Here is a 12,380-nt window from a genome sequence, read left to right on the forward strand (position 1 = left end):
GTATATTCGTTGATACCGCAAGTCTATAGCGTATACATGCTAAGGCAAAAAGTTTCAAAGTGAATGCATTATGTATTTATATGTAAATAAGTAAGAAAAGTGGGATTTTGAAAATAAAGGTGTAGTAGGACAGTAAGTATTCAATGAAATACAATTATAACATATCTTCATCGGGCGTTCCTGATGCTTCATCCATTTGAGAATCAATGGCAGTGTCAGGCATTGATTCGTCAATTGTGTTGTTGTTATTGTTCCTAACCATGTTCTGATTACGAAGTCCCATTTGGAGATTCCTCATCTGGTCAGGTGATATTTGCATTCTATTGCCAAACTGACGCCAGAAATTTGGATTTTCTGTTTCATTGTCATCATTACCATTGTTAGTTTCATTGTTACTTGTATCGTTTGCCCCAGCATCCGATACAATATTCACTATGTTGTTGGCGTTCCGGTTGGCGTCATTGTCATTATTGTTATTCCATGCTGATCTTTGGTGGGCTATTAATAGTTCTCTTTGTCTGGTTAACAATGTTATGTTATCTTTTAAATATAGTCTCAAAACAACGGTGGAGAGCTTGTACTTCTGAACCACCATAATGAATTTGTCAATGAATAAAAGTCGCCATATTAAAAGCCCTTTTTGGTAATCTATGTTGCCCGATTCCTGAACCGTTTTTTGTACTAAACAAATTTGTCTGTTTAATTCAATCATTTGCATATAGGTTTGAGTCATTTCATGAAGTAAAAAACCAGTAAACTGAAACTGAACTCTTACCAAACTAGCAACATTCACCTCGAAATCATCAATATGATCATTTAACTCATGGAATTTTCTAACAATATGACACATTTCACTGTTAATTTCCCGGTTTACACCAGGTGCTACGACATAATCTTGATCATCGTCCACATCACTAAATGGATCTTCACAAAACGTCTTGTTTACTTGCAATAATAGTGAGTTAACTTCCTCCGAGCTCATCCTAATGCCATCAAAAGTATTGAGATACCAACTGAATACTTCATCTATTCGTTCAAAATTGATATTCTGGAAAAGAAAATCGTTATTTAGACCGTTGATTTGATTTAATCCTGTAGCAGCTATAATTGCAGCGGAATCTTGATTTAAATCAGTTATGATTCTCCTAAGAGCATCTTCAAGTGTTTCACCGTTAAATATCAAATTCTTGGATCTAATATATTTTGTCAAAACATCATTTACATCGACATGTGGTCCAAAAGCGGGCGACGTTAAATTTACTAAATAATGGCGAAGTTTATGAACACCTTTCCCTGAAAATACGCAGAATATTTGACGTTGATTTTCACTAAAGTCTGAGGGTGCAGGCCTGCAATACATCGTTATATCGGGGCGTAAAAATGACGGAACAGCAGTCAAAGACAAATGTGAGAGCCTTGGGCAAGACATTAGAAGCTCATATATCGGATATATTGTTAAATTAGAACAGTAAGATAAATGTACCCTTTCTAAAGTATCATTTCGGCCTCGCAAGGAAACCATATTCAACAAACCCTCGTCAGTCATTTGCGTACATTTGACAAGGCCAATTCTCTTTAATTTTGGTAAGTCTGCTAGTTCATAAAGAGTTCTATTGGTTAAATTCGTACAGCACGCAAAGTCCACATACTGTATTCTTGTACATGAATGAAAGAGTGCTCTTACCCCGTTATCAGTTATATTGAAACAGTGCCCAAAATGCACTGTTTGCAAGTTTTTGCCCAGCTTCGATAATTGGAACAACGATGCATCTGTAATTCGGCTACACTTGCCTAGAAAAACATTACGTAATTTAGGGGCTAAATTGACTATACTTTCTATAGTTTTATCTGTAATATTTTCACATCCAGAAAGATCAATCAATCTTAAAGAGGGCATATCGTCAACTACTTTAGAAAGCTCCTGGAAAAGATTATCCGTAATATTCGTATTATGAGTTATTCTGAATTCCCTCAGCTGAACTAACCTAGTGAGGAGTTTTAACAAACTAGAATCAGTGACATTTGGACTTAATGTTATATCGACCTCTACAAGCAAAGGGCATTTGTTGGCTAATAGTTCTACTAATTCGTCATTCATGTTATTGTTTGCTGTGATTTTTATTCTTTTCAACATCGGGGAATGGACTATGAAATTCCGCAGTGAATCGAATGTTACATTCCTTGCCTGAGGAACATAAAAGCCCTGTACTCTGGGACAATATGTCGCTAAGGTATCAAATACGTCATCGGAAACGTCTCTTATTCCAGTGATATCCACACTTTGGAGAAATTTACATCCTCTCAAAACAGCCGATATTGGAACACTGGTTATATGCTTGCAAAATACTAAAGTTAGTCGCTCCAAATTCTTACATCCGACAAAATAGTTAAGCTCTGTATCGTGCATGTAGTCACCAACAAATGAAAAATTTAATCTTTTGATCATTAAACGATAGTTGAATACAGTTTCTTCAGAAGTTAACTTCATAGTCCTTAAAAACAAGTCTAATTGACTCTTTTTGTTGATGTGCGGTCTGTAATAAAGTATCTTCACAATTATTTCAGCCCAGAGTTTGGAAACGGTAAGGAATTTTACAATATCATATTTTTGGTTAAGTTTATCTAATATTAAGTGTAATATTTCCGAGGGTAGCATGTTTAGGGCAAACACAGGTGATCTTCGGGTGACACTCGTACATATGTTTTGATTTGATGGATTCGAAAGCACATTATTTATGAACTGCCTTGAATATCTCGAAAGATCTTGTAGCCCTTCTTTCAAGTCAGATGATTCAGTAGTATCTATGGAGTTTATCCAAATGATGAAATTATCTGTTGGATTTTCCACTTGTTGACCTCTTAGCTTGGAATGGCAGTATGCATATAATGACTTTTTGTACTCTTCTATAATTGTTAATATTTTTAGCCTTAAATTTCTAATTTCCATGTTTTCTGTCTCTAGCGCCCTAAGCCTCATTCTTTGTAATTTATGCAAATAACTAATTGCTTGTGGGGAGTTATCAATACGTAGCTCCTTTAGTTTAAGGTTGTCTAGCTCAATTTCGTTCAGTATTTTTTTTCTACGTTTCTCTATAACAACCAGAAACTCTTGGATTTTTTTGCCCACTATTAGCTTGAATTCGTGGATTTGCTTCCGTTCTTCCTCTGGTAGGTTCGGTAACAATCGATTAAGTTGATCTATTTGAACATTGACACCATTCATAAGGTTTGTGTTCACAGTGTTTATGTCAATCCCGTTCAGCGCATTTGTTTGCTGTTGTGGTTGAAATGTCAGCGAAAAGTTTTGATTTAGCGGTTGTCCGTTGTTGGTTGGCAAAAGCGTTTCCCGTTGAATACTATCGAACCTAAAGATATTATTTAGCGTTGCATCCCTAACCTCACTTGCATTTCTTTCCGAAGTTGCCGTTTCTCTAGTTCGTGATGGCATTTGTGGTCTTGTGCTATTATTATTGTTGTTGTTGTTGTTGTTGTTGTTGTTGTCGTCAAAATCACCGCTACTATTCAGCCACAATTGAGGGCCCAAATTTGGATGTATATCAGGTGGGTGCAGCCTATTGCTGTCATTGTGGTTGTTGTTATCCTGATCCATTATAGACCTTCTTAGTATAAAGGAAACCGCAAAACTGTTTAGCCTCACTACCAATGATAATTATTGTGCCGAAATCAATGAGAAATTTCAAGATTTCACGCAGGTGTAAGCTTAAATGCAATGCCTTAATTTTTGGGCTTCCCTGCTAGTTGGACACAAGTACGATTTTGATATTCAAAAACCGGGCTTCTAAGAGAACGATTAAATGAAAACGAATTATTGTGTAAAATCGAAAAACTGGTGAAGTATGGACAAAAGAAAGTAACACACAGGCACAGTTAAATTTGGTGTTATGTATTTTGCCACGCCTTTTTTGATAATCATATCACTAAATTTGTTAAAAGGCAAATTTTAAAACAAGTTCCTTTACCAAGGAAGGTCCATAGGCGGGTAACCTCAGTAGTAATGAAAGCCTAGTAATGATGACTATAAATGTTCATTAACACATCTGGGTAATAAATGATGATATTTTTAAAAACTGTATAAAACTTTATGGATTTATTTAATCATGATTAGGTGTAGAAAAAAAATTTGGCGATATGATGGCTTGAAAAAGACACGTCTTCCCAGTAATGAAAATGCCCAAATTCTTCATTAGCTCGCTCATATTCTATTAGGATTTGAACCATAAAACCGTTGGGGGTAAATGAGATAGTTTTGAATGGATGCAGGTATGAGAAGAAAACGGCGTGGTCTCCCAATGATGACGGAAATAAAAGAAAACATGGGGACGTCAGTTTGCAGAGTGTAAAGTCAGAGTTTCAAAAACGGTGTTATCGTCGTTATAGTTCGTGTTGTTATTATTGTTGTTGTTGTTCGTATGAGGTTGTGAGGAGCCAACATTGTTTACTAATTCCATAGTAGTGTTGTTATGGTTAGTTAGGCTCAGTTGTGGCAACGATAAACGGGTTCCGTTATTAAAGTTTAGCATATCAAACTGGGAACTTAAGTCATCGTTGTTCATAGCATATCCATTACTGGCGTTGCCTGAAAAGCCGCTGACAGGGAAGACGCCAGGATAACTAAAATAGCCCATTGAAGAATTAGAATTGGCATTCAATGGTTGGCCCGGGGATAATGTAGAGGCAGAAGAACCATTTGTAGTCGTGGTGTTCATTGTGGTATGTTTAGATCCACCACTTTTAACGCTAGAAACAGAAAGACCTCTCATGTGTTGTCCAGAAGTATCAGGAGTGGCGAACATGTGCGAAATGCTGCTGTTATGATGCTGCTGCTGTTGTTGTTTTGTCTTGTTATGAGTACTAGAGGGTGATGCCAACCCGACTTCTTCCAATAAACGGCGGCTTGGTTGGATTTGAGTAGAATCCGTCAATACTTTTCTGACTTGTTTAATGATGTGGGCTCTTAAGTCATCTTCTAATAATGGCATTGCTAAAACTTTATGGACAAAGGTTGGGCCATAATTTGTTTCACATAAAAGCTTTGTTAATTCCTTTGGTGGCGAAGAATCGTGTGCGTTCACGTTTCCAAATAGGGAATCTAGGATGATTTTTCTAGCGTTATCATCCCCTCTGTAATTCAAGACCTTCAAAATAGTCAAAGAAGCCAATCTGTGGCCACATAACTCTACAATTCTTTTCGTCAATCTTGGTGCCAAGATAGAATGTCTGTTGGGTAAAACACTAGTATCTAAAAACCACGTTACTAACAACGCACCATTGCTATTAGTGCTTAGATATTCAGCATATGTAACGATCATTGCACTCAAAACTATTGATTGTTCAGGAGTTACAATGTCATGTGCCTCTAAACAAGCTCTGACTGCCCTTGCACCATATCTATTCTGAACAATAACCCAAAAATTAGCTATTATACTTTCAAAAATAAACTGGTTCCAGGGGAATCCAAATTTCAAAACGCACTGTATGACATAATTTCCGAATTGGTCATTGATTAATGGAGTACAGTAGTCCTTGACCCCTTGCGTCACTTGCATGATTTGTCTCGGAGTATGCGCCATAGTGATCATCTTCTGACAAGCCCATGTTCCGTTTTTGTGAACACCCATAGAGGTTAGGTATTTGCTTGTTTTCCTCAGCATGATGTCTTTAATAATATCAGATGAATGTTCAAATAATTTTTGAACGATAGTGTTACCCAAGTAATCTGAACTCAATTCGGGCAATTCGTCAAGCATTGCAATAGCCAACTGTTCGATCTCTAAGTCGGAAAATGCGTTTGAATCGATTGATTTTCGCAATTCGCGTAATTTTGGTGGATCGAACTCCCTGCCAGACAATGGTTCTGGTAAAGGTCCAAAGTTTTGCGTATCGGAAGTGCCTTTGTGATTCAGCGATTTTTTTATCAACGAATTGATTTGGTATTCATCGGAATTTGCTTCAAAAAGTTCGATGATCTCTCTTAACAAATCTTCCTTTTCGTTAACGTTAGGTGGTGGTAGAGGGAAAGGACATTGTTCTTTTTCATTTGCTGAGTTATTGTTGTTTCCGTGCATACTATTGTTATTATTATAACCATGGAGAACATTGCTAAAACCAGCAGAACCCGAACTATGGTTTTGGTGCTGCGATTGTTGTGATTGCTGGTTAAATACAGGTATAGAAACATTTCCTTGTTGTTGGAAAGTCACAGCTCCATTGAATAACTGCTCCTGTAATAAAGGCTGTGGTTGCAAATTGTTGTTTTCTAAACCCAATGGCAAGCCTTGAGAATTGAGAAGAAATTGTGGGGGTTGTTGATGCATAGGTAAGATTTTGGCAAATGAAATTTTACTTGGTGCTCCAATCATAGATACCTCCTTGCCCTGTAAACTATCTAAGGCTTTTACGGCACTTTCCACGGAAGAAAATTCAACTAAAGCCATGTTTAAATTCCTTAAAGTCCTAGCAGATATGACTTCACCATATTTGGAGCATAGGGTTGCCAAGGAAGTACTTGTTAAGTTTATCGCGTTATTTAATTGTGGCTGCTGGTGCTGTAGGGGAAAAACGTTGGAAATAGAAATGGTATTTGTGGGTAAAAGGTTCGATATTTGGTTTATTGATGGTACAGTGGGGTCCATTGTTACCCAATTGATGGATTGCGGATCTATTTCATCAGCAATCAATGGAGATTCCTGTGTTGGAATAGTATAGTGCGATGAAATACTGGCACGAGCGGGCTGTTCGTACAGTGGAGCGTCGGTATATATGCTAGACGCGTTGGATTGAGATCTCTGTCTGGTATTTGACCAAACAGAGTTTGGGATAGCCAAGTTATTCGTATTCATCTTATTATCTGCCATTTGGCTTCCACTAGTAGATACCATGTTGTCAAAATATGCAGTTTTTGTCGAATAATCGTTGAGCGTGTTTGAATTAGTTGTATTATTGCTTGTCGTAGGTTGCAATTGTTGCAAAAGGTGCTGTTGCATGGGATCGTTCGCACTAGCATTTGAAGACCATATTCCGCTCGAAGTACGAGGCTTGGGGGCGATTGATGAAATGGAAGTTATCTGAGAAGACATTGTGTTGTTTCTCGTCCTCGAGATCTGATGTGGCAAGTTAAACGAGTCGCTAGATCCTCGGGGGGCAGGAATTAAGAAGTTATTACTCGAGTCAGGAAAATGCACCAATTTTTCCATGTCTTGAGGAGGGGTTAAACTGCCAGGTCTATCCATAGTTACACCGTCTATAGAACTTTCCATCATCTTACTCCTGGAAGGGCTGGCCCTTGGTGTCTTGGACGCCACCGTAGATTGGGAACTGTTGTTGCTAGAGGAAAACTCAGCACCGTTCTTTCCGTGACTATTTTTCTTCGAATGGTGTAACTTGGCACTGATGGAGGGCAAAAGGTTACTCAATGTATTAGAAAATTTTCCTGCTCGCGACCTATATGATCCAAGCTTTTGGGGTTGTTGCTGCAGTTGGCTATTACTCTCTCCATTGTTCTCGTATTCTTCCTCGTATATTGGGATAGTGATGCCAGGGTCAATCACCTCGGGGATGTTGGACAAGTTGTTGATGTTCATCTGCTTACTTTTATCCATCTTAAGAAGGAATAAATAGACGTTCACGCTCTTTCTCACACATACACACAAATCTCTCGAAGTGCCTCTTATTGTTTTAACTATTCATCTCTATGCGCCATTGGTCATCCTACGAGAAACGCCCCCCTTTGTCCCAATAATTGTCGGCGGGTAATTTGTCCAAATGAAAAAGAGACATTGTCGCGAGGAACGAATAGATGACCCGATTTGGAAAAAGGTAAACAACAATGAAATATTCCTCGAGAAAACAATAATGTTTATTTATGCAAAGGAAACACTTAGAAGGGAACATCTCCATTCACTAAACTTCGTTGGTTTGGTGTATATTTCTTTGATTCAGTCTGTGCAAGAAGAATTTTTTAGTTCATTAAATTATATAAAAACAAAAGTACAGAAGCATGCACGACGCAGAGAGTACCGTAGATTCTCTACTGAAGGAGATAGACAATGAAATGGAACAAACAAAGTCTAATATCACGCAAAATGGTTCCGAAGATACACCACACAACTGGAAGCTTCCGCTGCAGGAAATAGGCGATGATACCATGGAAATGTTGGTCAAACACAATACTAGGTCGAATGCTACAGAAAATAGTAGAGGTCGATCACCTTCTAAGATGTCTACCATCTCAAATGAAAGCCTTAATTTGGGTCTCTTACGTGTAAATTCGGAACTTGAAGAGTCTCCAGCCGCTGTGCATCAGGAACGGATTAAAAACTCTGTTGCCAACGGGGCACTTGGTCATGCCAATTCTCCCAAAGTGCTTAATAATCTGAAAAATATGGCACAAGATATAGATAAACTAGCCCGTGATGAGGAAAAGCCCGTAAAACTTAGCAGCTCTCCCCTTAAATTTACTTTGAAATCGACTCAACCACTGCTGTCGTATCCAGAATCGCCCATCCACAGAAGTTCTATTGAAATTGAAACGAATTACGATGACGAAGATGAAGAGGAAGAAGATGCATACACATGTTTAACACAGTCACCTCAAATATTACACTCTCCATCAAGGATTCCAATAACTAACGCAGTGTCGATTAATAAGCTCAATCTTGATTTCACATTGAATCCCAACGAATCAGACAAAAGTCTAGTATCTGACACCTCAGTTGATAGCACAGGACGAGAACTAGATACGAAAACAATCCCAGAATTACCATTTTGTATGTCATCAACGCCCGAAATGACGCCAGTCGATGAGAAATGTAACCTTCCAAGTAAATTGTTGAACACTAGTAACAATTCACATTCTGATTCAAGATCGCCAACAGCCTCTGTGGAGGATTTAAACATTTCAACGAATCTGCCGGGTGCTGATTCCAGCCAAAATAATCCAGTCACTACTGATGCGGATGCGCTTATTGAAAACGATGTTGTGCGGGACCTTCAACAGAATATGGAACATATCGATGATGCTTTTGATGAGAAAAAAGTTCTTGACGAAGGTTGCAGCAATGAGCCCGTTACCTTTTTGGGTGAAAATGACACTAGGTCCATAGTATACTCTAATAAAGGGACCAATGCTAATGTTCAAGAATTTTCACAGGAAGATTCTCTAGCGCACAGTGAACCCAAATTCAAAGATCTTAATGCTACATCGGATGACGTATGGAATGAAGACAAAGAAACAGACGCAAATATTTCAACATCTACAAAGTCAGAGGAAAGCTACATTGCTGACTATAAAGTAACGAGACAAGAAGACTGGGATACCAAAAAGCTTCATCAAGAAAGTGAACATGCAAATGAACAACCGGCAATAATTCCTCAAAAGGATTCTTCAGAAGAAACATTCACTGAACTAAATAATGAAAGTGAATTCCAAAGGAACTTTAAGGATGGAGAGGAATACCGAATCGTTCAACACGAGGAGAGCCTGTATGGACAAAGAACAAAGAGTCCAGAAGAAAATATAATAAATGGCAGTGAAATTGGTGTCGACCATGGAGAGGCCGCTGAAGTGAATGAACCATTGGCAAAAACTTCTGCAGAAGAACATGATCTTTCATCATCATGTGAAGATCAGTCGGTGAGCGAGGCTCGTAATAAAGACAGAATTGAAGAGAAGGAAGTTGAAACTAAGGATGAGAACATTGAAACCGAGAAAGATGAAAGTGAGTACCATAAAGTCGAAGAAAATGAAGAGCCGGAACACGTTCCCCTCTTACCACCCCTGCCAAGATGGGAAGAAATTCAATTCAACGAGCCATTTATAGATGAAAATGATACCTCCAATGATTCCATCGATTTAACCAGATCCATGAAACCATCAGATTACATTTCTATATGGCATATCCAAGAAGAGGAAATCAAATCCAATTCACCAGAATCCATTGCCAACTCCCAATTTTCACAACAATCCTCGATTACCACTGCATCTACGGTCGATTCTAAGAAGGATAATGGATCAACTTCGTTCAAATTCAAACCTAGAATAGTGAGCAGGAGTAGGATTTACAATCCAAAAAGCAGAGTATCCTCATTGAATTACTACGATAATGAAGATTACATTTTAAGCAACAGTGAATGGAATGCACTCGACCCTATGAGAAGAAATACACTCATCTCTAAAAGGATTCAAGATAACATAAGAACTCAAAAGGGTCACGCTCCACTTATTAGGCCAAGCATCATGAAACTTAATGGCGAAGATTCTGGTTTTCAGAATCATTTCTTGGAGGTAGAACAACCGCAAGAACACGAAAATATCCCATTAAGTACGCACCTAAGCGAACAAGATATCACAACAAATGTAGGCCTCGATGAACAGAAATTACCAACCAATACCCAGGACGAAGCTGAAATTTCCATTCGGGAAATAGAGAGTGCGGGTGATATCACTTTTAATAGGGGCGATTTACTATCTTTATCCTTTGATGAGGAATTGGGTCAGGATTTTGCTAATTTTCTAGACGCTTTGGATCATGACTCCACATCTTTCAATCATGGGCCGGATGATTCATCCAGTTTTCAAAGAGACAGTTCAAAGAAAAGCTTCAATTCTCTTTGGGAAAGCAGTTACGAACTAAAACCGCCACCTTCCATAAGAAAGCAACCTATTGCCCCCGACGTCCTGCAAAAATTATTAGAATCAGATACTAAAGATGACGCAGATTTGGAAAAAATTAGAGAAGAGCGTATAACTGAACCAAGGACTGGTTTGGGGATTGGAATGCTGAAAACACCAGTTAAGGATGTTTCAATTGCGCTAGCTGCAAGCATTAAAGGATATGAGGCAAGTTTCAGCGATACTGACTCTCGTCCAGAGGGCATGAATAATAGTGATGCCATCACTTTGAACATGTTCGACGATTTCGAAGAAGATAAAATGACCCCTTCCACTCCAGTTCGTAGTATAAGTCCAATAAAACGGCATGTTAGCAGTCCTTTCAAGGTCGTGAAAGCTGGAAACAAACAAGAGAATAATGAAATAAACATTAAGGCTGAAGAGGAAATAGAGCCAATGACGCAGCAAGAAACCGATGGTTTGAAACAAGATATTCCTCCACTGCTAGCGCAGACAAAAGATAACGTCGAAGCAAAAGAAGAAACGATAACTCAACTTGAAGAACCACAAGACGTTGAACAAGAATTTCCGGATATGGGAACACTTTATTTAAGTATAAAGGCTATTTCCACGCTTGCATTATATGGAACTAAGAGTCATAGAGCAACATATGCTATTGTTTTTGACAATGGGGAAAATGTCGTTCAGACACCCTGGGAGTCGCTTCCGTATGACGGTAACATCAGGATCAATAAGGAATTTGAATTGCCCATAGATTTTAAAGGAAAAGCCGAAACATCCTCCGCTTCTTCTGAAAGAGATAGCTACAAAAAATGTGTTATCACATTAAAATGTAAATATGAAAAACCTCGACATGAATTGGTCGAAATAGTAGACAAGGTGCCGGTGGGTAAGAGTTTTTTTGGAAAGACAAAGTATAAATTTGAAAAGAAGTATGTACAGAAAAAACCTAAACAAGATGAGTGGGATTATCTATTTGCACAAGACGGTTCATTTGCTCGTTGTGAAATTGAAATTAATGAAGAGTTTTTGAAAAACGTGGCATTTAATACCAGTCATATGCATTACAATATGATTAACAAGTGGAGTAGAATCGCAGACAAAATTCACGGCTCAAAAAGGCTGTACGAGTTACCACGCAAGGCGCCTCACAAAGTGGCTTCGTTGGATGTGGAAGCATGTTTCTTAGAAAGAACTTCTGCCTTTGAACAATTTCCCAAACAATTTTCATTGGTCAATAAGATTGTTTCCAAATACAAGTTGCAACAAAATATCTATAAAGAAGGGTATTTATTGCAGGATGGTGGTGATCTGAAAGGAAAGATAGAAAACAGGTTTTTCAAACTGCACGGCTCGCAACTTTCTGGTTATCATGAAATCTCTAGAAAGGCTAAGATCGATATTAATCTGTTGAAAGTCACGAAAGTCCTACGTAATGAAGACATCCAGGCGGATAATGGAGGGCAAAGGAATTTTACAGATTGGGTACTCTTTAATGAATGCTTCCAGCTAGTATTTGACGATGGTGAAAGAATTACTTTCAACGCGGAATGCTCTAATGAGGAAAAAAGTGATTGGTACAATAAGCTCCAGGAAGTTGTTGAGTTGAATGTTTTCCATCAACCCTGGGTGAAAAAGTATTGTGAAAAGTTAGCTGAGGAGGAAAAGACTCGAACAACCGGTCATAATTTGAAGCAAGATTTTAATTAGAAGGTGATTAATGGAATGA

General features: G+C 38.3%; 3 protein-coding genes across 3 annotated transcripts; 1 reads left to right on the forward strand and 2 right to left on the reverse strand.

Annotated features, from left to right (window-relative positions):
• Nucleotides 1-154: 154 nt before the first annotated feature.
• Nucleotides 155-3,610, reverse strand: GRR1 (SCF ubiquitin ligase complex subunit GRR1; the record flags this gene model as incomplete). The annotated part of the gene is made up of 1 exon (NM_001181747.1): nucleotides 155-3,610. One exon carries the CDS (start codon nucleotides 3,608-3,610, stop codon nucleotides 155-157), a length of 3,456 nt encoding a protein of 1,151 aa, NP_012623.1.
• Nucleotides 3,611-4,343: 733 nt separating this feature from the next.
• On the reverse strand, nucleotides 4,344-7,619 carry JSN1 (Jsn1p; the record flags this gene model as incomplete). The annotated part of the gene is made up of 1 exon (NM_001181748.1): nucleotides 4,344-7,619. The coding sequence occupies one exon, from the start codon at nucleotides 7,617-7,619 to the stop codon at nucleotides 4,344-4,346; it is 3,276 nt and encodes a 1,091-aa protein (NP_012624.1).
• Nucleotides 7,620-8,017: 398 nt separating this feature from the next.
• Nucleotides 8,018-12,361, forward strand: BUD4 (Bud4p; the record flags this gene model as incomplete). The annotated part of the gene is made up of 1 exon (NM_001181749.3): nucleotides 8,018-12,361. The coding sequence occupies one exon, from the start codon at nucleotides 8,018-8,020 to the stop codon at nucleotides 12,359-12,361; it is 4,344 nt and encodes a 1,447-aa protein (NP_012625.5).
• Between the last annotated feature and the right edge of the window lie 19 nt (nucleotides 12,362-12,380).

This window comes from Saccharomyces cerevisiae, chromosome X (assembly GCF_000146045.2).
Source record: "Saccharomyces cerevisiae S288C chromosome X, complete sequence".
In the NCBI taxonomy this organism is placed as follows: Eukaryota; Fungi; Ascomycota; class Saccharomycetes; order Saccharomycetales; family Saccharomycetaceae; genus Saccharomyces; species Saccharomyces cerevisiae.